The sequence below is a fragment of the Hyposmocoma kahamanoa genome, unplaced genomic scaffold, assembly GCF_003589595.1.
Source record: "Hyposmocoma kahamanoa isolate Upper Pololo Valley unplaced genomic scaffold, ASM358959v1 100021, whole genome shotgun sequence".
In the NCBI taxonomy this organism is placed as follows: Eukaryota; Metazoa; Arthropoda; class Insecta; order Lepidoptera; family Cosmopterigidae; genus Hyposmocoma; species Hyposmocoma kahamanoa.
The window spans coordinates 16,018,888-16,045,893 of NW_020653200.1; the positions used below are offsets into that span (position 1 = coordinate 16,018,888).

At 38.6% G+C, this 27,006-nt stretch overlaps 1 protein-coding gene across 1 annotated transcript in view; it reads right to left on the reverse strand.

Annotated features, from left to right (window-relative positions):
• Positions 1-714: 714 nt before the first annotated feature.
• Positions 715-27,006, reverse strand: part of LOC113225892 (adenylate cyclase type 6) — a 150,345-nt gene continuing 124,053 nt past the window's right edge. The window contains exons 5-28 of the mRNA XM_026458362.1: positions 23,024-23,105; positions 16,662-16,798; positions 15,888-16,072; positions 15,454-15,626; positions 12,782-12,902; positions 12,268-12,696; positions 12,093-12,185; positions 11,821-11,967; positions 11,537-11,695; positions 11,300-11,444; positions 11,096-11,193; positions 10,866-11,022; positions 10,301-10,398; positions 7,520-7,604; positions 6,748-6,864; positions 6,420-6,661; positions 4,568-4,707; positions 4,378-4,487; positions 4,091-4,310; positions 3,131-3,262; positions 2,802-2,926; positions 1,951-2,103; positions 1,688-1,883; positions 715-1,579 (exon numbers count right to left, since the gene is read on the reverse strand). Of these exons, the coding sequence (XP_026314147.1) occupies positions 1,158-1,579; positions 1,688-1,883; positions 1,951-2,103; positions 2,802-2,926; positions 3,131-3,262; positions 4,091-4,310; positions 4,378-4,487; positions 4,568-4,707; positions 6,420-6,661; positions 6,748-6,864; positions 7,520-7,604; positions 10,301-10,398; positions 10,866-11,022; positions 11,096-11,193; positions 11,300-11,444; positions 11,537-11,695; positions 11,821-11,967; positions 12,093-12,185; positions 12,268-12,696; positions 12,782-12,902; positions 15,454-15,626; positions 15,888-16,072; positions 16,662-16,798; positions 23,024-23,105 (3,966 nt within the window). The 3' untranslated portion in view covers positions 715-1,157. The remainder of the gene's footprint in view (positions 1,580-1,687; positions 1,884-1,950; positions 2,104-2,801; positions 2,927-3,130; positions 3,263-4,090; positions 4,311-4,377; positions 4,488-4,567; positions 4,708-6,419; positions 6,662-6,747; positions 6,865-7,519; positions 7,605-10,300; positions 10,399-10,865; positions 11,023-11,095; positions 11,194-11,299; positions 11,445-11,536; positions 11,696-11,820; positions 11,968-12,092; positions 12,186-12,267; positions 12,697-12,781; positions 12,903-15,453; positions 15,627-15,887; positions 16,073-16,661; positions 16,799-23,023; positions 23,106-27,006) is intronic.

Sequence of the window (27,006 nt, forward strand, 5' to 3'; positions counted from 1 at the left end):
TTTTTCACGCCCTGTAATGTAATTTCGTGCCCAGAACGTATACACATTGAACCTCTTCAGCGTCACTGACGACGCTATACTCAATATTCTACTGGTAGAATATAGATTTCTCTGTCTTCCACTGACTGAATTTTAACTAAAATAATTTTCAATTTCCCCATTTGTCGTGAGGTTCTGGTGGACCTATACCAAGTATTTAACGTAAATATTATGGTCATAAGGTACATTAGCTAAAGAACTACTTAACTGCCGTAAGTGTAGGGTGCACTGGCTCCCGTTTATTCGATAAACACCTTAAGACTAGACTCAACCATTCTTTTATAAGCTCGTTCCTTTACAATCACTATGCCAACTCGCAGTATGTAGCATCCGTTAAGGTAGTTACGTGTATTTGTGCTAATGAAGTCACAATTTTCTTCCACAAACTTACAAAATATCATGAAATAAGTGATTTTTTGTTTTCAACATTTTGTAGCTAGTTATAATCGCTTCCAAGAACCTTAATCATTAATAAAAAAAATGTTAATCGCTGCTCTTAGCGTAAGTACAATAATTATATTATAAGTAGAATAATAGTAATTATAATAATAAATAGTAGATTTATGAGGAGAGAATGAGAAGCGCAGGCGGGATGTCGCCGGCCGACGGCGGCAGCACCCGCGCCCCTTTACTCGAGCTCAGGTTTGGTAATGTGCTTCACTTTGAGATTAACAACTATTTGTATTTACGAATTATATATACACTACTACTAACTACTGATATTTGCTGCATAGATTTAATAAATAATATATACATGTAGGTACTTATTGTAACTACAGATAATATTAGGTACACGTTTAATACAAACCGATTCGCAAGTAAGCGGATCAATTGACACAATCCTAGGACACAATCGTTCAGCCGCAACAACGGATTTTTTTGCAATTCACAACCTTTCACTCTACAGCTCATCGGAGCTACTGTTACGCGTGTCACAATATAATTTTTACACATAATTTTTATTGTTAATATCAATGAGTAATCGAGAGATGTCCGCGATAAGATAAATAGTGATACGAGCATTGTGTCCTTATATAATGCGCAAAACGTAAGAAAAATGTGTTTTTGAAACATTTCGTATAAAGACGCGATGCCTAAATCGTTAAAGCGCTGGGCGCTTAGCCGGTGTTGGCGTCGTCATTGTCGAGCGCGGCATGCATGGGGTTCTCGATAACATGGCAAGCGATCCGCAGCGCGTGCTTGCGCCTAAACAGCACGTCGATCAAGCTAACGGCGCGTCGCGGCTCGTCAGTCGCGGTGTGAGCGCCCAGCTCGTCGCTGCTGTGTGACGTCGCAACGCTGCGCTGCCTCGTAGTGCTGGTTGTCCTATCTTTAACCTCAAGGTACTCATGAAAAGTGGACTTATCAAAGTTAATGGAGTACGATCTGTTCTGCAGCAGTGAGAGCAGTATGTTGGGTGGCGGTGTCTCTGCCAGAGACAGTGGCCGCTCAAGCCGACGCAAGCGGCGCAGGCGTACTGCGCTCGCGACGCTCTCGCGAGACTGATTCAATTTCGGACTTGTTGATCCATTCTGGTTTTCTGCAAAAAGTAGTTTCTTTATTTTTTTTACCTTTGCTGTTAACTTGTTTCAAAGAGATTTTTGAATTATTGGTAAGACATCAAAATCGCGTGTAACTCTATACGTACCAGTGGGAATCGAACGCCGGGGAGAGGTGCCGGCGTCTTCGTCTGTATGCCCTTCGGAGAGTGTGTCGAGCTGGCGCGAGTTCTGCATGGAGCGGTGGGAGGAGGAAGACGGCGCATGGTAGTCAGTCAGGTCGCCTTGCACCGTCACCGTCGTACAGTATTCATTACCATTGGCTGACGTCGATGGCGTCGGGTTCTAATAAAACAAGCCATTTTATATTTGGAACTCGCTATAGGTGATCATGTCGATCGATGGTACTCACGGTGTAGACGTCAGCGGGGTGATCGACGATCGCGTCGCCCACACCATCCAAAAAGTAAGTGACCATGTTGCCTTTGCCTTTTACGTCGACGGTGCCGCGACAGCGCAGCCGGTAGCCGCGCGCGCGCAGTATTTCGTACACCTCTTGCGTCACCTTTTACACACACAACAAACTACGCTACAGCTCCTTCGCTCAACCTCCTCATCGATATGACACCATTTTAATTTCCTTTGTATTAGCAGCATTTCGTGGTTATCGTATACACCTTGTAGCGGATACGAGGTGCGCTTGTGGCATTTTTATTAACTAAACGGGTCAAGCCAACTTGTCAACTGTTGTACTATCAACAAGTCAACTTGTGGATAGTACAACAGTCAGTACGCGGTACAATGACTAGTAGGTATTCGCTTTGTTGATTTAGAAATTTAATATTTATCTAGTTACTGACGATAATAAACTATTCGCTTGCTGTCATGTCATATTTCAAACTGTTAAATAACATATACATATATATCTCGTGTATGCGGTTATTATTGTGGTACCACAATCGCACAGCGGATATGATGCCTCAAACATTTAAATCGGGGCTGTCATTAAACGTCATCACAGAGCGAGTAAGGCAGCATATACTTTCAGTAACGTCAAAATACTTAATATTAACTTACTTATTTATTAATTAGGAACTTAATACTTTGTGGTTGAAACATTCAATACTTTGGAAGCTGTACCTTACAATGTACCCTTAAGTGAGCGTCATAATGGCGGCCCTGGATACAAACGACATGCAATAACAAATGACAAGAGTCAATAAAACCGCCAATAGTAATAATATCTCGCGTGCGCATGCGAACCTGGACGTGGTCGACCAGACCGGTGGAGTCCATCCGCGAGGCGACGTTGACAGCGTTGCCCCAGATGTCATACTGCGGCTTACGCGCGCCGATCACGCCCGCTACCACGGGTCCTATGTTGATGCCTGCGACCAACACGACATTCTCATACTACTCTGTTACCATCGTACTGCCTCAGCACTTAGCGAACGCCAAATAAATACTCGACGACTGACTCTCACTTGTGCAGCACAAACTTTCGCTTAGCAATTCTAGTATGTTCGCATAGTCGTAGAAATGACGTATAAAATAAGGACTAAAGTAAGTAGGGGCGTTTGCGTGAGTGTTACCTATCCGGATACGGAAGTTGTTGAAAGAATGTTCATTGACGTATTGTAACTGGTCACGTAGGCGCAGTGCGTAGTCGGCCATAGCCGTCACGTGACGAAAGCCCTGCAGATCACGAGTCGCCGCCGTCAGCCCTGCCACCATAACACCGCGTTAGCCCATTTCCAACAGCAAAAGATACTATTAGTTCGTAAGTATTTAGATTTTTTAAAGCGAGTGCAACGCAAATTCAAATTCAAAATAATCTTTATTTCATAGGTAAGCATTATTACACTTGAAATCGTCACATTGGTTAAACTCTACCGCACATTCGTAAGGAAGATTCCCACGAGAAGAATGAGCAAGAAACTCTAGGGGTTGCTCTTTGTAAATGACATTTATACGCATTCAACATTTACAATATATTTTTTATGCTTTCAAACATCAGAGATCGAGACTACCTCCATGAGCTAAATGGGTTACTACCACGGATTTTTGTCATCCAAGTACGCAGAAGTTGTATAATAAATAACCTTTAGTATATATTTATTGATACAAAGATCGAACACTCAGAAAAAATTCCTTCGATCCGGCCGGATTCGAACCTTTAGTATATAGTTTTTGTTTCACTATAATTTTAAACCTCGTGAAAGGCAAATTTTGTATATCAACCGGAATATTGTTATAGAAGCGTATACATTGCCCCTTATATGAATTTGTGACTTTGTGAAGACGACCATCAAGAACAGCTAGTTTACTTTTATTCCTCGTGTTAATGTTATGTATGTCACTATTTTTCATAAAGAAATTACTATTCCTCTTAACATAAATTACATTTTCATAAATGTACTGTGAGGCTAGTGTAAGAATGTTAATTTCCTTAAACATATCTCTCAAAGATACTCTGAGGCCCAGATTGTAACCAAGTAACTACTACAACAATAGCTAGCTCATCTTAACAAAAAACCATGAGCCGAGATTACCTGAGGCGGCCATATATGTGGCGCCAGTGCTCTTAATTTTTTCAATGTACTTGAAAGGCTCCTCAGCGAGGATCTCGTCAAAGTCGGCAATGATCTCGTTCAGAAGTCGCAGACACTCTACACCTTCGTTGTTGCCTTCTAACTCTACGTAGAACTCGGAGAAATTCGGTATAGAGGCGAACATGACGCACACCGACTCGCATTGCTCGTGATATAACTCCTATAAGAAAGTCAGATTTAGTGGAGAATTGCAAGAGGGTAAGGGGTCAGGAGGGTTAAGAACTCACGTCGATGTTCTTGTCGCTGTTGAGGAAATGTTGTGCGACGTGTTCGGGCAAGATGTTGGCCAAAAGCTTACGATTATAGGCCTCCAGGTGCTCCATGTCCTCCTTTTCTCCTACGCACACAAACAAACCGAGTAAGTGCTGCGAAGCTCCTAGTCACACTGGTCGCCTCAATCCACAAAGCGAGTCTCACCGTTGGCCTGCAGTTTCCAGATAAAGTCGAGGCGGTAGGTGCTCTCGGTTTGGTGTGCGTGCAGTAGTAACGCCACCGCCGCGCCCAGCGCCACCACTACACTTGACCATTGCTGGTTCCAGTCCAGGTCGCACGGGTGTCTGTACAAAAGAAAAGCAAAGAGCGGGTAATAAAAAGTCTACTTCTGTAATCAATAAATAAATAATCATAGTCATTTAAACAAATAAATGGTAAAAGCATTGACCTACTAACAAATGGACGTCGGGTCTAATACAAAAACCACGAAAAAATGTTCCAAAGTAACCTATACAAACATAATGACATGTAACGAAATTTTGCTTGCATCAATTTAAGGGTCCAAAAACACCAAATTGAGCTTCTACTGGAAACTTAACAAAATGCACCTTATTTAGCTTCGACTGAAAATTACTTAAACACTTGAGTAGTGGAGCACTCTTTATTGTAAATATTAATTAATTTTTATATAACATATTATATTATTATGTAGAATTTTTTACTAAATTTTGTGCTATTCTTTCACTTAAAGAAATAATAAAGAGTTGGGCAGATATATACATAAAAATATTACAAATGTAAAAATAAGCGTGTACTATGAGAAATGTACCGACATTCCAACTAATCGTAAACTCAAATATCCGTAATTCCGAAAACTGATTTATAATAAAACCGTTATGCTATCAAGTAATTTTGCGCATGCAATTTGTAGAAAAAGGATTGTGGCTAGGCTAGGTGGGAATGGATGGGTAAGGATTATTATTATTATGCTTACACTCATTCCCACCTAGGTTACGGAATTATCCTTTGGGGATTAGTGTGCACGCACGAGAAATACATCGAGAGAATTTACAATCGAGAAAAGATGCATCCGTTTTCTTGGTAATTCGAGGAGTACTAATAGCTGCACACCGCACTTTAAACAATTGAAAATTTTGACTTTGTTTTCTATATATATTTTAGAAATTTGTAAATGTGTTGAACAACACCACACTATTAACGACATGCCCCAACGACACCCTTTTAGACTACGCAATAGATTGCCACAATCTCAGCTACACATACACAGCTCAAGTTCCCACTCGATGTCGGTGAGGATATTTAAGGAGCTCCCGCCCGTTATTAAAAACGAGGAAAAGTATTCACTGTTTGTATATAAATTAAAATTACAGCTCATTATTAAAAATGAATACTTTATTAAAAATAATAATATTTGAATAATAAATAAATCAAAATTATATACTATAAGTATGTAAGTATAAGTATGCTATTGTAATCTAATTAAATTCAAACTTTCAAGTGACATAATTCTGCTTATTATATGACGTATTTTTATTTATTATTATTATTTGATAAATAACAATTCTAATTAATAATTGAAACCTCGGCCTACCTCTGCTCTTATTGTTATCCCTAATAAAGGGCTCATATGTTTAGCATTATTTTAACTTTAAGACATGTATTGAGTAATGAGTATTGATTATTTTGTTTGCTTTTGTAATTTATATGTACGATTCATTTGTAGATAAATTAAATACTATACAACTGTACAAAATAACACTTTTAAATGATAACTGTGATAACACAATATATTTGTTTAGTGAAAATATGACACAAAATCCTGTTTTTACTCTTTACTGCAGTAATTTTTACAAGTTATTATTATATAGTACTGCATGATGGACAACCGCGATGTCAGTCGAATAAATGGAGACTGTTCGCGATTGACGCTCTGTATGTGATTTTAACGCCCTATAGGTGCGGACACTTTTTTGCGCGAACCCGACGTCCATTTGTTGGTAGGTCAATGAGTAAAAGAATGAATTTAAATTTTGACTGAAATACCGACATCGGATCGCGATAACTGGGTGCTCGCATGAGCTGCAGCATGATGACGAGTATATATGCGGTGCAGGTGACAGCGAGCACCAGTGTCTTTAACATCGTGATTAGGATCTGCTGCGCTGCGCACATGAACATCACCAGCAGTGTCAGCTGGAGGTAGTGTTCGTTCACGTCGTACGGACAATATGCCGGTTCCGCCGTCGCTGATGTGGTCCTTCCGTACACACGCCACACCTGCCCATCACACGACACTTCATCAGTTACCCGTTCGCTGCCTAGAACTCACTGTGCTTACATCTTTAGGCTCTAGAATGCTTTACCGATAGCAACTGGACCATGACGGCGACTGTGGCGACGACCACAAATGACAGCAGCTGCGCCAGCGTGCGGTTATTGTGTACCCGCTGCGCCAGCCGTTGCGTGCGCCTGCCCGCCCACTGCGGCATGCAACCGATTAGTCACATAGACGCACAATAAATTCACACTAGCGACACTACGCTCACTAGCATTCAAAATTATAACGATCAAAGTCAAGATGAAATAATAATTTATTCCAGTAAAATTGAAACCGTCATACTTGAAAACGTCATTTTTTAAGCTACTGCTCGCTCACTGTGCTGACTTCCCTGAGAAGAATAAGCAACAAACTTTAGGGATTGCTCTTTTCAAATAAACTTATAATCATATTTTTGTGGAACCTAAACTTATGTCGTCTTTCCATACATCTTTATCTAACATGTAGTCTAAAATTTTGTAACAGGACTTTTCAATTAAAATATCTGCAATAAACAGATGCTACTCGTAAATGATTGGAGTACAACTAAATAATGTGAATAAATCGACCGAGTCCGGGCGAGATAGTAATGATACTTACTCAATGAATGTAAAATATATATAGATCAGCGTAGTGCTGCAGTAAGCGTAAATCTATTATATATGACATCGTTAAAATCACAAAATGTAACTCGCAAAAAATTTACGGTTTCACCCGTACAAATACCAAAATCGGTAAGCACACGCCAAATACGTCATACGTGTGTACCTATTAGCAAATAAATATATTTATTTATTTATTTAGTACTTAATTAATACCTTGAAGTCGATAGCCAGCACCAAGAACGAGGCAGTGGCGACTACCAAGCCGCACGCACACATGCATATCACATCCTGCGCTACTCTGGAAACACAAGGACAAGTATTAATCAAGTCAATAATAATAATAATAATAATAATAACGCACACACTCAACATAGCCCCGCACTAGGGAAACCCTGTGTCGCGGGTGCTATGGACACACATAGACAACCACAAATTACACCCAAACTCACGAGAGAAATAAATGTAGGCCATACAAATATTTCTCCCGGCCCGGGAATCGAACCTGGGACCTCTGCGTGGCAGTCCGGCATGGTAACCGTTCGGCCACAGAGGCAGTTAAAAAAGTCAATGAAGTATTATTTTCTAGATTAAGCACTAAACCTGCTAATAATTACTGTCTCTCACTGAATTAGGATTGTTGTCGCGGATGTAGATAAGTCTAACATCGGAAAATGCGGTGCAAAAGCAAATATTTTTTTTGGCCTGTTATTTTAAAAGAGCTATAAATTTCGAGTTCTTAGGTTTTCGCGATTGTTACACATAGGAAATGAAACAATTTTTCCGGATTTAAATCGCATATATTTGTTTTTTCAAACAAACCGACGTTTCGGGCCCTTTACAGGTCCCATGGTCACGGTTGGCTGAGGTGGTACAGTCTTCAACCAGTTATGTCTAATATTAATGCAAACCACCCTATTTTTTCACTATAGTTACAATAGTTATTAATTAAATACCTTATTTTTAATTTTACAAAGAAAACATCCCAATTATCGCTACATTAAGTTTTACAAATTATTTTATTGAATTAATTTTTATTAAGTTTAATTTATTATTAATTATTAATAGAAATTAGAATAAACTAAAACATATTAATTAGTACTGCAGTCTTATGTCTGTTTGGGATTTTTCATTAGAGGATTTAAATCCGGAAAAATAGTTTCATTACCTAAGAGCTATAAATTGTTTGATACTTTTAAAAATAAAATAATGTCTCTATCAAGCAAAATATACTATCTGCAATATTTAAAAGATTTTCTCTCCGTGTCGTGTAGTCGCGGGTACAACCTGTATGCAGTTTTAACACAAAAAAAATGCTAGGCAATTATTGCACTTCTACAAAGTGATTTATTAGTTTTGATTGTAATTTGGTAGTAATATTTTGTAGATTGTATAAGTACCTACGCGAACTGTACCTATTTAAATGAAGAAGCTCTTAAAGAGAACAGCAGAAGTGGCTTGCACACCGTTTTCATGGAGTCGCCATCTCTGAGGTCCCGGGTTCGACACCAGCCGGGTCAAAGTCGAAAAAAAAAGTTTTCTATGTTGTAATACCGTCGTTGTTTCCGATTTACATAACACAAATTCTTTAGTTATTTACTTTGTAATCGGAACAAACAACGTATGTGATGTTGTCTAATATTTATTATTTATATTTGGTAGAAAAAATTCGTTTTTATGTAGTTTATTGCTTTAAATTCTCGAAAAGGTACTATGGCAGCAGTTGTTTATCCAGTGAATTAAAATGTCCCTTTTCTTAGATAGGGGAGACCAGGGCTGGTAGTTCCCGGGGTAAGTTGTTCTCACAGCAATAACTTTGCAAGTAAAATATGTAGCAATACATGTAAAGCGCCTCGTTAAAGCGTCAGGTGATGCGTCTTGCCGGCATGAAATGGCTTTCAGTAACTCCGGTGATGATGTGTGGCTATGTGTGTGGCTATGTGCGTGGAGCTGCCAAAATATCACGTAAGTAAATTTTTTCTTGTTTCAATTTTTTGGTCTGTCTTTGTTTATTATGGGCTGATTCATACGTCACATTTCTAAAAGTGACATTAGTAAGGAATCTTATTGTTTGAGTATTTTTTTGATTGATTCTATTACTTTGCCGGTATGTCAGTTTTCGTATGAAAACGTAATTTGGGGCTTTAAGTTCCTCTCTCGAGGGGCTGGTTGTTCCTAGGAACAACTTTCCCAATTGACCTGCAATCATACTTAACATTTTAATGACCATTTTTCTTTGTTTTTAGGATGCGAAACTACAAACGGGCTCATGTCAAATATTTAGACAAGATGATAGAGTCACTTATGTGTGTCTCAACTGTGATTCAGATGAAGAAATGAGCGATGAATAATGTTAGTGATGAATAAGAATGTAGTTTTTTTAAAAGTTAGTTGTGCATAATATAAACATTACATACGTACAGTTATAAAATAGGTGGTTTTATTTAATCATAATCTACGCCTAATAATTTGCCTCAAAGGCGGAACAACGCGCCCCAAAGCGGGGCTGAATGTTCCGCTCCAAAATTTGTCAAAAATTTGCCTCTCATAAAGTCTATTGAGATATTAGTAGAAGTAGCTATACTATTACAAAAAGCGATAAATATTTGTTCAACATTTCCACATGTTGAAAATCAAATCCTACATTTTCAGTATAAAACTGCAAGTTATTTGAAAATCGGAACGTTCAGCCCCGCTCTCGCTTATTGGTACAAATTATTTATTACCTTAATTTCAGCATATTGTCTTAACTTATAATTTATATATAGTCTAAACTGAATGACCATCTGTGTTTGTGACCATCGTGTCTGGCCTTAAACTTTAAGCTAGTGTCTCCTCACTCGCGAGATATCACTGAGCGTCTTATTCCGTTCTAACCCCTGAACATTTTGTAATCCAAATACGTTAGCTAAACGTGTTGTAACCTTTTCTCTTCTGAAAAATGTGAGTCCTAAACTCCACAATTTCAATCCTATGATACTTCAATAAGTAACTTACATTCCATAGGCGATGAGTTGCATGATCACGATGGCGATGTAGATGACCAGCGCGCAAACGAAATACACCTTGAGCATGTGGTCACGCTCTGTGTGGTACTGTGGACATACAAATCACCGGTAAATACTACAGTGCTCGAATTACTCTACGTTAAATTGTCAGACTAAATACATCCGAAAGAAAGTCACATCGTGTATTGCGTTCTGAGCCATGTTTAATGTCAATAAATAATATTTACTTCATTCATTGATGATTTCTGTGGTCGTGTGGCTTGCACACCGGTTTTCATGGTGTCGAGCCTAGGACGGTCGATCCCCGGCCGGGTCAGTGTAGAAAACTACTTTTCTATATTGTCTGTCGTCTGGCTGTTTGTGGTACTGTCGTTGTTTCCGATTTCCATAACACAAGTGCTTTAGCTACTTACTTTGGGATCAGAGCACCGTATGTGATGTTGTCTAATATTTATTATTAATATTCAGGTTATCGATGAACCTAAAGGATAGCCTCTAATTCGCAGCGCCGCTTAGGGATCTTTCTCAACTCCCTTTAAAGGGTTCACACTCACCTTCTTTTCAAGGTCTATATCACGAAATGAGAGCGTGAAGGGGCGGCAATGCTCGCTGCGAAGCCGATCGATGGAGCGCGCGTCGATAGCCTTCATCAGGTACTCATTAACCTCGTCCTCGGGTTTTTTATTCTCGTTCATAGTCTCTATGCCAATCCTGGGGAAAACAAAGCGGTTCAGTTCTCTACCTACGTGTACACAGGTGCTTATCTACGTAGTACGCTACTCACTTGGAAGAATGCTTGCCGTGCTGCGAGCCGTGGCCCATCACGCGCATCTCCTTCGACACGTTGCCGTTGATTGAGAAAGAGTGCTGAGGTTTCTTGTCCTGCACAAAGTACAGTACTAGTATAATGCAATGGCTGCGACATTAGCTGCGTACCTACTGAAAAAATAATAAAGTAAGAATATCAACTAAAGAGGAACGTTTCTACCACTCTGCTAGTATCGTCAGGCACGATGAGGTAGGTCTCAATGTTGTGGTCTTTGAGGTAAGTGTTGCGCTGCCCGCCGTTACCCGGCTCCACCTTATAGTCCTCACCGAGGCAGAGCAGCGTCTCCTTCGTGATGTGCACCCGTCTAAAATTTACAGTTGTGCATCATCGATTGTTTCATCGAACATTAAAGTAGGCAGTTGTTGTGTGGTATAAATCTGCTTTGTTATTACTCACCCGGCGACACCGCCGCTCTCCATGTAGTTGGCGAGCGTAACGTCGTTGGACCACACGTCAAACTGCCACTTACGCAGGCCCAGTACGACGCAGTGAACGCGACCTGTATGGATGCCCACGCGCATGTTTACGTTCACTGCCATGACTTCGCGCACCAGCCTGCGAGCATTATCGATGGAAGAGGTTTATGTTGAGGCACTGCGTTGGCATAAAATTAAGTTAGTAAAGCACATGCAATTGGATTTTTTCACGGTAGTGCGTTATGGAAGTGAGTATGTGCTCACGCAATGGCGTCGATCATATCAAGACCCATCTCGACACAACAACGCGCATGGTCATCGCGCGCCTCGGGAAGCCCCGATACGCAGTAATAGCAGTCACCCAACAGCTTTATGCGCAGACAGTGGTGCTCCGCCGCCAGCCGGTCGAACCTGCATCGACATCACCGTTCTACGTAAGAGTATTACAACATTTACGGTATGAGGTGGCAGTGAAATTTATAGCAGCAACATTAAAAGGCCTCAAGCAGTAGAACACGGGTTGTGAATAAGCGGACCTGGCGAAGAGCTCGTTAAGCAGCCGCACAAGCTCCTCCGCCGTGCACTGATCCGACAGCGAGGTGAATCCGCATATGTCCGCGAACAAGATGCTGAAAGCATACGAATATCAACTTTATTTTTATCATCCGTTGCAAAATCATTTAACAATGTGTTTTGTAGTTTCGTTATCACCTAACATTCTCGTAGCGCTGGATGTAGATTTTGTGGAACTGCTCCTGGCGTGGCTGGTTGGCGATGTCGGCCTTCATCTCCATGGCAACGTGACGGGGCAGTACCGACAGCAGCAGCCGCTCCTGCTGTTGATTCTCGCGCTGCATAACAAGTCGCGCCTCGACGCAGTCGCGCGTCTCAAGGAAAGCGCGCCGCTGCGCTAGCTCGCGAGGATGGTGCGTCATCACGCCCGCGGCGTTGCACGCCAACAGCGCCGCCAGCCCGCAGCACACCTGTAGCGGTGGCTGCCGACCCAGTGCCAGGTGCGCCCCTACGTTTACGACACCGAGCGCTACGCCCGCGCCCACCGCCTCGTGCAGCCGCACCGGCAGGATAGCGTAAGTTACGTAAGTGAACAGTGCACACGCACCGCTGCTTACGCCCAGAGTCCTAAGCACAATGTACATTATAAATTATCATTTGTGTACACCACAAGTTGAAACATGCAGCACAGGATTAACGAGAGTATGCACACCTGAGGACTGTAGTAGTGTCGAGCGATAGTTCAATGAGCAGGAAGGTTCCGAGCACCACGTATGAAATGGTGAGCAGGTAGATTTCGTTTATGGCCGGCCGGCTAAGGCACGCAAGAAGACCTGCAAACAAACGCCGTTAGTATGAAAAGACGAAAAAAAGACGCCGTTTCGCTGAAGTTGTAATCAGTCTAAGAAAATATCTACTGTTGCACTATACTCATTGTGTAGTCTGAACAGACGGCAGACCGGTGAATTGAGACCCAATTTCAATATCTGCTTTATTAGTTCATTGCTAGTTGCTTAACAAGATGGAAGAGAAACCTGTAGTTATCACAAAAATCGGCTTGAGCCCTGTTTCAATCTATTTAAAGGTGGTTAAGTAAAACTACTACCTATTGTTTTTTTTAAGAGTGCCCAAACCAAGTTTCAAATTAATAGAATCAAGAAACGTGATATTGCAAAAAAAAATGGAAGAAACGTGACTTAAGTAATGCGTTGTTAAAGTTTTTGTGGAAAACGTTATTTACAGATGATATAATATAGTGACATAGATTGCAATCAGTAAATCAAACTCGAAACAACAAACAAATTTATGACAATTTCGCTTGCAGCTAATAATTATGTGTATCAGATAGTTTATATATTTAGAATAAGTGAGATCTTATTATTCTCCTCTATTTAGCAGATTAGTATAATATGCATGTCTAGCCGGTTTGGTCATCATGGTATTGTTTGAAGTCGCCCAAATTCACAACAAAATTATCGTCCACTGAGAGATGTAGACCCCTACGAGTTGTTGTACATACATCCAAATGAGTCAATAGTAGTCCTATATTTTACGTAAGTTTACAGAGATAGAATACCAAATAAGATTGCAGCATATTTAAGTAGCAATCTAATACTTACGGAGACGCTTAAATTTAGGCTCTTAGTTAAGTACTATAGAATAGACTACAGATTCTTCTGCTTCCAAGGCTTTTGATGGCTTTAGGCACATTTTTTTCTTTAGTACGATACTTTGTAGTACTAATACGTTATTTTGCCATGAATAAAATAGGATGTAACACGACTGTCAAATCCTGGCTGACGACATAAAAGGCTTGCTAAAAGTTATCTCAAAGTTATATTTTATTAACTGTTTTATTGTTATATAATTAAATGTAATCTGTTTTTAAGCAGTAATATAAAGAAAGTATGCTCAAATAAGACGCCTAAAATACTTTGTTTAGACATCACCGTTACAGTCCTAAGATTTAATGTATAGCGGCTCAGTGATAAAATAATTTTTTGAGATATCATAAAAATCCATAACTCAGTTTTAGAATATTGAAATTGTTTAATGATATTTCAGCTATGCGTCGTTAGGTCGTTAGGTTAAGTTCCGTTAAGGCAAACACGTTAACGAATTTTAACTGTTTATATGAGATAATTTTGTGCTGTGTTTTTTGGTATTTAAAACGGTTATTTGACCACTTGTCACTTAGCCGCGTTTTAGTTAGTGGCCGCCATAAATGAGGTTCATTCTTTATGTTTTTTTTTAATAAAAGACTTCTTTAAATTTGTTTTAATTGTTCTTATGTTAAGTTATAATAAAATAAATTTATCTTTATCCTTAATCTTTGTTTTATCTTTATCTTTAGACTATTTAGGAAAATATGAATGTAACAACTCTTACTTTCCTTAGAATGATTTGTATGTTCTAGGGAAAGGAAATTTGTGTTGTTTTTCTATTTATCTCAAATTGAACCCACAATGAATAAAATTGAAAACTCAACGATTTCTCTTCACTGAACTAAACAGGTTTTTAGAAGTAAATAACATGCAAATAATGTCATGAGTACCTACGACCATTTTCCATTATTTGTGCGAATAACCTATGGACTAACCAAAAATACAACCTACTTCGGGGAGGTATGGCGCCTCTTTAATATCTAGGGACTAAAGAGGAGCCACAAGTTTTTAGGTAATTTGGTATTTGTTATGATATGACTTTTGCGGGAATTACGTAATTTTAGAGGTCAATTTAAAAAAAAAATACTATTTTAGACAGTCCCGCAATATTTCATAATTCCAGAACTTTTTCCGTAATGATCAGAAGGCGTTTACGAGTGTAGGTACCATTGACTTACAAATAAAGTAGGTACGTTGGAAATTTGACGTTTGTAAGCGTAACTAACTTTTTTTCCATCCTTTAAGAACTAATGCAAACGTTGTAGTTGTCATTTAAAGTTTGGTAAGTGACGTTTGGCAAGCGTCATGTTCTTTTTTTGTAGCTTGTGGCTGCACAGGCATAGGAGAAACTCAATCACCTTCGAAGAAAAAGAATTGCTAGAAATGTTTTTCGGAAAACACTCAATTCATTGCCAGATGTGGGAGACGAGGAATTTAGAAACACGTATAACCTCACAAAAGAGGTTTTTCTATTTCTGCGCCACGGGCTGGACCAATTGACAAGTTTAAAGTTAACATAATAAATAAGCATACGGGAAAAGGTTTGTGCGGTACACCCAAATACTTACTAAATTAAGCTGGCAGATCTATAGTTTGATTTCGAATATAGTTTTGTGTTAGAATTTTCATAGCTTTTTATTGATGTTATTTTGGAATTGATAAACAGATTTTTTACAATCAGCATGAGATTGACCTCACTGCGGAGGGAAGCTACACTTACAGGCGTAGACGAGCGCGGACAGGCCGATGGCAATCACGTCGACGACGTGCGCGATACGATCACGCTCAAAGTGCAGACGGTGTAACGACGTGTTAAACGGCGTCAGCGGCTCCTCGGTAGTGTTGAACAACAGCGGCAGATCCGATGTCAGATCATGGTACGGCTCCATAGAGCTGCACACAAGTAATGTCATTAAGTGAGGGATTCCAACTTCAAGTGGCTTTCGAACGTCTCTTCCATATACGATATTATTAGTATATTATATAATACGAAGTCTGTGTTTCGCACATATTTCTAACACCAGTGGTAGCGGTTAAAACTCTGTCGAACAACCGGACTACGTCGAGTCTAGAGTCGCCTAAAGCCGATGTTAAAGACGTAGGTGCCTATACCTAATGTGACTTAAGCACATGAATCATACATGGTGTACGCACCTATAAATCGAGGTAAAATCCGTGCCAAGCGCAAGATCTGCGTCGGCTTGCAGGTCTTTCGGTAGCAGCAATGTGCGCGCCTTGACGCCCAGCAGGCCTAGTGCTACGGCCAGCAGCAGGCCCAGGAGGTGTGTCATGTTCGTCTGGTTTATGCGCAGGAAGTACCGCTGGTACAACATCTCCACCTGCTCAAGCATACTCGTAAGTGTAGAGACCTTCGTAGTTAGAAAGCTAAATATAAAAATGTAATAACCTAACCTCCGGTTAAAAAAACCGACCTCAAAAGTCATTCATCCCCTAGTTTGCCACCCTTAGAGGTGGAATATGTTCTTGAAATTATTCCACCTTTATATTAAATGGGACCACATCGAGGTACTTTCTTTCCAACAAAAAAAGAATCATCAAAATTGGTTCACAATTGGCGGAGTTATGGCGTAACTTACATACAAAAAAACATGCAGACGAATTGAGAAACTCCTCCTTTTTTTGAAGTCGATTAAAATACAACTTTGTGTCACCACCCCAGCCATAAAATCGTATTTTCTCGACTTTAGGTAATTATTGTCAACAGAGTAAGTACGTAAGTAGATTTATGTCGGTTTTTATGCGAAAGTGCAATTGGTCACTCCCGTGACAGACGCCGATGTCAACAGTTAAGTTGCAGACTGCGTGAGATGAAGACGAGATACTTATCTCAACCGGTTGTTGACCACTCCATACATTTGTTTGTTATAAAAAATATATAAGTCAGACTAGGTAAGGACAGGCACTCACATGAAGGTTTCGGAAACGGTGCGAGGCACAGAGCTCACGCAGCGGCGCGGGCAGCGTGCCCAGGCAGCGCGCCACGCAGCTGTGGCTTCCCTCCTCAACGAGCTCGTCGTGCCCCCCGCCGCCAGCCTCAAGCCTCTCTGCAACACGAGCCAATTAATTTATTTGCGTCTTCACAAAAGGAGTCGGAGGAGTTAACACATGACATGCGGCGAGTTTGTATATACATATATTACGGTATGTAGGTGATGTTAATTTCAGAGGACGAGGCGATTGGATGTGCTCAATCCATATTGAATAAATATTATCTTAAAATTAGTTGCTTTTAATGTTTTTATGCATCATTTACTTATTTAATACAAAAATGTTTGATATTTTATGGTAAATTTATCTTATAAACCATTGGCTTTGTCTGACTCTTGTCTACAGCGCGCTTCACGTGCCTTATTAACGCTTATGAGTGTACAAGTATAATTTTGGGTAACATTTTTGAATAGCTAACGGTATAAGGAAGTAATTCAAGTAAGTTTTACGGAATGTTAATTTTTTCTTTCAATACTGATTGTACAATACAACCAAATTATTTTCATAATCACACGTAGTTTTGGAGCCTTTACAAGTATTTAACAATTACAAATTTTGTATTATTTAAAAATTTATGAATATGATTGTTATAACAAAATATATTTATAATATTTTAAATCGTTCAAATCCGGTAGATTTATTAAATGCGAATGTATAGATGTCAATCGGCGTCGTCAAAAATCTAAATATCAATAAAAATGAATCTTTTCAATAAGTTATTATATGATGAAAAGACCTACCACAAATGGACTTTACTTCAACCTCTACAAAGGAATATACATAATTTTTTATCCCCCATACGGATATAATAGGTATTACTATAATCTGTCGACTCCATGGGCATCGAACAAGCCTCGTCTTACATCTTCCCCGCATCGTCAGACGAAGCGATTTGTACTAAAAAAGATGTAAAGTCCTTTTACTCGATAACCTAACACTGTTGTGGGCTTTCTGAGTTTGAGTCAGTCTGTACTTGCAATTGGCGGTTGCTAGAATCTCCGTAGTGTTTCTCACCACATTCAAGGATTAAAATTATGTAAACGAGGGCTGCTACCTGTTACTCGTTCTAGGATGTGGCGCGAGGAGATAAAGCCCCGACATAAAAACTTTATGCCGCCCTAACCGAGTGATCATTGCGAGACGCGGGGTGAGAGCGCGGGGTGAGAGCGTGGGGCGAGAGCTAGGGGCACGGGGTCGGGAAGGTTTACGATGAGCCCGCGTCTGCTGACAGCCGTGACATACGACTCCTGCCAATAAAGCTTCGTGAAAACGACATTTATCTTTTACCGGCTAATAGCTCCCCATCTGGGGCGCTGCGAGCTGTGGGGGCCACGAGCACAACGGCAGCGGGTAAATGCAGAAGCTCACTCAAGTCTGTTTGTACTACATATGTAAGTAGGTACATACGAATACAAATATTTAAGTAAAACACATGGACCCCTTTGCGCCTTAAGGTTTCATAATATTCGTCAACAAGTCATTTATTGAAAGCAACCGTAAAATAATCGTATTTTATTGGTAATGGTAATAAATAGTAAAGCACAATTTTGTCACAATGGCATTACATAAAAGAGAAATAAAAACAAACGCGTTTTATCCATATGTATATTGGTATTGTACAAATGTGATTATGTAAATGTTCTGCTACGAAATATTTAACATTTCATCAACAAGCCACCATTAAAAAATAAGCGAAACTTAACAATCATTGTTTAAAGTATTCTGAATGAAATGAGTTCAAAATCGTATAATTTAACGGGGGGTAACGTTTTTCCCTATAACGACAGTTTTATCTAAAATTATAGGTACTTAACGCTAAAAGCTGCAACAGTCCCTTTCGTAAAGAGTCGGGGGAGTGGATCATGGTGACTGTATTCATAAAGCTAGGATAAGTACATCGATACTAGGGAGTGGATAAAAAGTCGACATCTATCGATAAACATTTTTATGTTGATAGAATATACACATTTCTGGCGAAAAAAATTCGCTGTAAAAGAAATCATAATACACCAATCTAAATACGCTTTGAATGTTTCAGATTTCTATAGATAATTTCTAAGTTTTTAACACAATAATCTATGAGATCGTGTTTATTTTGAAAATATTTTATTCAAATATACACATGAAATTCAGTTATTTTTTCTTGGCAATGTTTTTGATGACAAAAGTGTAAAAGAATTTAAGAATCTAAAGTGTCAATGTTCACTAGATGGTGACTTTCGGTGTCAATATCACCACTGAACCTAAAGCGCTCCATCCATTGTAAATGCTACGGCCAATGCATCGGTTGTCGCATATTTATGTGTGCTAAAGGCGGTAAATATGTTTTTCATCACATTTGCGGGGAAAAAATAAAACGACAATTTATTTATTGTACGACTAAATATCGATTCACAATACAACAATTACGAATACTTATATAGGTAAAATTAAAAATTTCAAAATTCTAAAAGTACTGCAGAATTTTAATAATAACATTAATTTAGTAAAATATTGTTCAATAACTGCAAATGCTTAGTTTTTTTTATACTTCAAGCTTATGTGGACTTGATAAGTATATTCATTTTCCGAGCACAAAAACTTTTTGCTTAACCATGACATCTGTAAGATGTACAATTAAATTTAAAAAAAAAATCCATACCGCCCTAGGGCTGTAATGAAATGAAAAAGCCTACGGCAGTAATTTAGTCATTACGGCCGATTTTGGGTGCATGTCATGACACTGTTGACGAGCAAGTGTGATGGAAAAGAATATTTTTGAAATTTGTTCAACTTATCAAACTTAAACAAACTTATAATATATTCTTTTCAAAAAACACCCAAATTGAATTCGTTTCAATAGCTACTAAATGGCATATACCGTTTTCGAAGTGACAAATTTTATAGACTGATCAACAGAGAATAAAAAATTATATTGGTAGGATGGAAAATCTCATTAAAGCTCAAATGGTGGATACTCCCTTTGAGGTTTATTATTTCACTTTGTATTTGAGGACCTTTTATACACCTGTATTTTATTTTGATACACCTGTCATTTTTGCTGTAGATGTCATTTATTGGCGAATAATGTTAATTGTTCGTTAATTTTATCGTCAAAAAGACGAAATCAACCAACAAATAAACGACAAATGACTTAGTTCGTGGTCGTATCAGTGGTAACCGATTTTTTTGTTTACTTGTTAAGTGTTAGTTCTATCTTGATAAAATATGCATCAATGTAACACGCGTTCGCGAAATGCTAAGTCGCCGATCTTCTGCCATCCAAGTCGCTAAGGGCAATGTATGCTTTCGGTTTGTACCTATGTGGTGCATGAGTGGGAGAAGAGAGTTACCGAGATATTTAAGATATTGAATATCTCGGTAACTTCAGAATGATGACAGATTGTTATCAAAGGGCGGACATTTTAAAATTTCAATCGCTTGGATCATATTGACGTTGATTGTAATTGCTGCGTTCGATCGCGCAAGTATTTATTACAAATTAAGATGAAAATTAGATTTTTGTTAATTAAAGAATCGTCAATAACGAAGCGCGTCATTTATAAGAATCGACAATATTTTCCTCGTACAGCTACTTAAACGTTACTCCTTTGTACGCAGGAATACACCTATTATCAATCCATTATGTAATGTAAGTACTTCACGATACGGATGTGTCTTGACGACAGCTATTTGGACATATAAACTGTGTAGCTATTTGGGTTTTGTATTGACGCAACATTTTAGCTCATCGATTGCGGGTGTGGTATGTCGTTATACGCCTTGTGATCGCTTTAAGCCCTTAAAACTATATTACAACACATATAATAATATGGCGAATACTAACCGTCTTATTGCTTACATATAGAACATGAGCGACTGTTACTGGTACATTATGGATTTTTTTTTATATCAAATGACGGGACGAATAAGTCGTACGCCTGGTAGTGAGCGTCACGCCTACCCGTAACTGTTGCAGTGTCACTTAGAGCTCTAAATCGCAAAGATCTTTGGGGCACTGCCACTGCACCCGCCACCCATAGACGTAAGTTGACAAGTTCCATGTGCTTGTAATTTCATCATCCTAACCTTTCCAAACAAACAAACAAACAAAAAAGATAAATAATAAAGCCGGAAATTTCGTTTTAATGAAAAGATCACTTTATCGAGTAAAAAGTGGATCTACAATCCTACAGTCAATGATAAATAACCGTTATTATATCCGACTAATATTTAGTCAGACACTTTAAAAATATACTACTTACTTTGTTCCAGTTATCGTCTATACAATTTGGGTATCCACAAATAAATGACTAACGTAACTGTTTTAGCCTTTGACAGATGTACGTCCTATTGGAGAAGTAGTGTACCTACTAGGCCAACCAATAGCGTGTCGAACTTGCCTTAGGATAGGATTTAGGACAGGATAGCATTTCGTAGGCGTTACGTAATTTGGCTTCAGCATTTTGTATTTGACGTATTTAGCATGCAATAGGAGTTTGTTATAATTATGTGAGATCTACCTATGTACCTTCGCTGCAGAGTCCTATAATAGTAATATTTTCTTAATGCAAAATACTAAAACATTGACGTACGTATGCAATATAATCATATTTATGTTCTTTTCTTATTTCTTGTGGCGGTAGTAGAGAAATCAAGAGGAGCCATGAAAACGACGTTGACAGCAAATATCTGGAGAGTGGAACACTGAACCTACATTATGTATATGCGTGTCTTATGCTCTCATAATACGGTTTTATGGCATTTCAAAAGGTCTGTCCAACAAAAAAATTCAAACATGCATAAATACTTATCACCGGGTTCTACGTCGTTGGATTTCGTTCTTTATTAGTAAACACGACTATATATAACTTAGGGATGTGTTTTGTCTCAGGGAGCGAAAGCAAGGCCAAAGGATGAGGGGTTATACGCGGCTTGAAAGACGAATTTTTTTCATTTACACAAATGTCGCGCCTCCTTTACTTCAATTAGCAATTCAAATACTCTCTCCGCCCGGGTACGATTTAAGCTTGCGACCCGTAATGCTTTCTACGCTTTCGCATTTTCCTTAATCGACCGCTGATTACAATGACGGACTCAAAGAAAGCGCCTCTAGACTCCGTGAGAAAAATAAAACTTAACTTTGATTACGCTTTATTTCTTAGAATCAACATGCACTGTATCCCACACGTAGCGTGACTTCGCCATTCGCTCCGTTCTCTTATTTTATAACCTGTACAGAATATTTAATTAATAAATGGCAAAAACGTATCAAACCGTTTTCTTTAACCACAGAAGCAACGCCAAGAAAAATGAGCACTCATTTGCAAGGTACTTTACAAAACATCGCGATTAACAAACGCAAGTTTACTAATTTGATTAAAACAATAATCAGATTGCAGATGACCGACATGATTATAGGTCTGGATGTGCAGATGCTCTATATTGAAATCCTACAATATGTTTTTTGTTATGTAAATGTATGGAGTACAAACAATGTCACGTCTCCTTTACATAAATTTATAACATTATATTCATTAAATTCAACTCTATTGCCATGTAAGATGAAATGACCATCTCTAAAGTCCAAGGTGTCAAACCCAGCGTGCTGTTGTTCCTTGACAACTACTTGGTTATAACAACTGAAATCAAGCTCCGGTCTGTACATTAGGCCAGCAATTTTATTATCTCCAAAATAGTTTCATAGTTTTTAACAAAACTTTATAGAACAGAATTTTACGAAGTAGGTACCTACTCTACGACGGAAGATAATTATATCAAGTGAACCCACTTTAGGTCTCATACAATCGAATGCACGGCTCGGCATCTAGTTGCTTATTTAGCTTAATTGAGGCTATCAGCGCAAAAGTGGTGTAACCCCTTAAATGTATATAGATAAGAAATTCCTCTTCCCTCTACATAGAAGAGGAATTTAAAATTATATATCGCACCCCTCATGTAGGAATGGCATTAGTGAAGTTACGTCAAAAATGTTTATTGCTCCAATAGATACAGAAAAATATAACTCATATCCTCTCCAATTGTAGTAACTCTATGTACTAATATTGTCAAAAACAAGAATAATTGAAGAGGATGTGGGTTATATTTTTTTGTATCCAATGGAGCTATAAACATTTTTGAAGTAACTTCACTTATGCCACTCTTTCGTGAGGGGTGCGATATATAGTGTTCTTATGTGATTATTATTCTTAATTATTGAAAATAGCATTCAAATATATTATATCAATCTCAATTATTATTATAATATTATATCAATATCAATTATATAGAGTGGAACTAACCGTCGCCGCAGAGCAATGGTTGCACATCGGCATCAGGCCGCCCGGCGGGGCAAAGCGGCAACGCCGGCGATGTCTGCTGCTCCTGCAATACATACGCTGCTTCAGCACTTAGTTACTACACGCACACACACACACACACACACACACACACACCACACGCCGCATCTATGCGTCATAATTTAAAAAGAAAGTCAAATTAAGTCATAGTCCCTCTACATCCCTTGGAGTAGAGGGAATGAAGCTAATAGATGTTTCATTGTTAACTGAATAGTACAGAGTAAGATAAAGTTGATGTTTAAAAATATATAAATATGACATCGTTTGTTATAACGAATATCCGAGTACGATCAAATTTTTGTCGTCGTCCTCGAGTGGACGTCCATAGCGTACCACAGACGCAAGAATTGCTCGTTTTATTTACCCGGCTAAATAGGTGCAAATAACAACCTGAGGTGAGTATTTCCGTTTACAAATACGTTTGAGGATGACTTCAAAGTAACTCATTGTTTAGCGTTATTAAATAATTTTTAACCAGTCAAATGCTGTGCTGAAAAGCAATGTCTATTAATAGTAAGATTTTAAAGTTAATTTTAACAAAATGAACAGGACAAATATATTCTTCTTCTTTTTAAATTGTTATAGCTCCATCGATACAATCAATGATTTTGCCAAGTTAAGGTTAAAGAAGACACGCGTTGATTACTCAGACTTTGGCTGGTGATTTTTGTTAAATTTCTGTTAGATATTTTACCCCAGTTATTGTCCCCCATATTCTTTTAAGTTGGTACTTCACAATTACGTTTCTCTGAGGTTGACATTCAAAAGGGAAGAACACTTGAAAAAAAAAAACATTATCAGATCCATAGACCACATAAATACTAGTATCTTCCGTGATTTTTTTTTTCATCCTCTAAGCCGTGATCAGATCATTAAGAGGCAGAAGCTTGTCAGGAGGAACTTTCATACATTTCAAAGATGTCTATGGACGTGTTAGTGACGTGTATTGAATTTGTTTCTACCTCCGGTTTAGAGGATGGAAAAAAAAAAAGGATAGGAGCTGCCTTAACTACGGAATCAAAAATATCCACCAAAATGACGAATTTAGTGTTGTACCATAATCATAGATAAGTCAATATCGACATGCAAATGTATGGCTTGAATGTTGAAACTGTGGTTATTGTGTTTTATGTTTGCAAATTTGTGTAGTTTAATATAATCAAAGTATGATTAATACTAGGCTATTATTACTAGGCAAGTAATAAAAAAAAATAAAGTTATTTACCAATAAATGTAACGATGGTTGCATTATCATGTAATCTTGTTACATTCAAAGTTCTATTTAAATTTGAATGGAGCGAAGAAACGAAGATGGTATTTGATCCAATGTTTATGTTCGGCAGTCCTATAATTTCCAACCGTTCTTTCTTTCTTTTTCATTTGTAGGTAAACTTTAAAAATAATTCATAAATTCATGCAAATAATTCACTAAAACGTTTAGCCAAACATTGGTTTTGACATTTGATGTACTTCCCTTTGACAACCGGATACGGATGTCTAAAACGGTAAAATGAGGACAGTTGGCATTTAAGATGACGTTACGTATTTTCGATTACCGTATTTGACGTAAATCAATGTAGTGCTATCTCTTTTGCCGTCGTACGGCACGCAGTAGTTAAACAAAGACAATAAAATGTTTATGATTCACCGTCTAAATGCATCATATACATATAACGTCTGATTTATATGTGTCAATATAACATGTCCTTTGGTTTCCATAGTCTAAGACCACCGGCACCAACTTAAAACTCAATGAAGATGACTAAAGGCACATCAAATTATGTCAATATTAGTGACTGTATTGAAATTCACAATTATGCCACGAAGAATACGTAAAAAACGCCGTGTTTTTTCAATTGGTGTTTTGCCCATTGTGTTTCGACGCCAATTCGTCATCAAATGTCAATAACGCGATTACCTAGACACATTGGAATAAAACATTCCAAACTTTCTTTCGGCAGTGCAGACGATCGCCAAAGATTGCAGCGGCGATACGAAATACTATTAAGGATAATGCTATTACGAAACTAGACTCGCTCTTTGTCAAACGGCAAACGCAGTTATTCACGATATAAAGTCACTGAAAACCAACCACATCTGCTGAAAACTAACAACTACAGGTGAAACGATTGACGAGTACATTTAACAGCATAAATTACTATCAAAAGACGAGATGAAAGAGAGAACGAGAGGGAATATGGCTAGATAATAATTTAGAGCATAGGATGGAAAAAAATATGATGCACATCGGTAAGCTGGCTCATTTAAAATGGCGCGGACTAAATAATACACATTTAAATACAAAATGCTTTATTTCTTTCAGAAAGGTCTATAAGTAGTTACATTTAATGTATAATAACAAGTTCCTTAGTGAGCGTCGGAGTCTGTACTACACTGGGGTCCTGTGTTACAGATCAATAACTACGAATAATAGCTACAACCATCTACTAGAAATTCGTTAACGCTGCTTCTGTGCCCAAACAATCGTCACCGAACGACAGCTGCTATTTCTTTGGATCTTAAAAGACATTCGCGTCGAGTGCCCTACATACAATGCACTTGCCTAAATTGCGGCAAAAAGAGTCATTTTGCAAAAGTATGCTTGCATACTACAAAAGCGTCCTGTTGTCGAGGTTTACTCAAGAACAGAACGCTCTGCGGATTTAAAAAATTGGCTCGAATTTTTTGACTAGTTCATTGTCATGTATTACAGCGGCTACCAGTGATCTCAGTAAAACGGCAGTCGATATCATAATTAACAAATCTATAAATGTCAAAGCGCTAATTGATACAGGAACCTCAGCAAGTTTTATTAACAGTCGACTTGTGGAGAACTACAAATTACACAAAATCACAAGTAACAGAACGTGACTATGGCTACAACACATATGGTGTCCACTGTTGATGGGCTTTGTGTGTTAAATATCGAACTGCACGGATTTTTTAGTACTTAATACTAGGTGAAGCCCCATTAAAACTGTATTCCCTATCACGTACTAATATGAAGCTTGTGAACGAAATACTCATCGGATGGCGGCGTTATTCATTTTTCGTTATTCATTTGTTAGCGCGGAAGGTAAGAAATTCCTGGAAGACAGATTATTGACCCCAGCCACCTTGGCGAGCTCAGGCCCATTAGGTCAATCACCATCAATGAATATACTCAACTGAATGCGTATCCCTAAATCAGCATTGAGGACGTCATAGCAAAAGTATTGAAAGGAATTTCGCGTATTCAGCAAAATCGACTTACGGAGCTCTATATACGTAGCGAGATACTGATTCTGGAACATGAAAATACTTACACTGCTCTCAAATTGACAGTTACTTGTATAAACTTTGTATAATCTATTCAGAGTAACGAATGTGATCCCTTCTTCTGTAGAAACTGACACACATGACACACCATGGAACTTTAAGACTTAACTCACACTGGCGCAGAGTCGAAGCGTCGCGACGCGTCATGTTTATCGCCTATAGCATATTCATCTCTATTATCCCATTATTAAGGTACAATTTGTGTTTTGCAAATATGGAATCGAGTGTCGACGCTTGGGCGCCGTAAGGCGTCAGACGCTGACCACACTGTGATCCCGGCGCACTAATGCTAGCGTCGTCGCGCATTGACGCGTGTCGCCAGGCGGTGTAGTTGAAAAATAGGAGGCGACGCGACGCTTCGACTCCGCGCCAGTGTGAATTGAGCCTAACGCAAGAAATTATTTCACCTGTGTATGTTTTTAATCTGATGTCAGTTTTGTATATTTTGTTGCCAAGCTTTAATTCGAGAGTTTTCTGCTTAGTAATTTTCGAGGCCAGAAGCCATTGGGATCATTGTCTTCTAGCAAAGCGTGCCAGACGTTATGCCAATTAACCAAAAGGGTTCGTTCCGTGGCTTAATTGGAATAGCGTCTGGCACGTTTTACTAG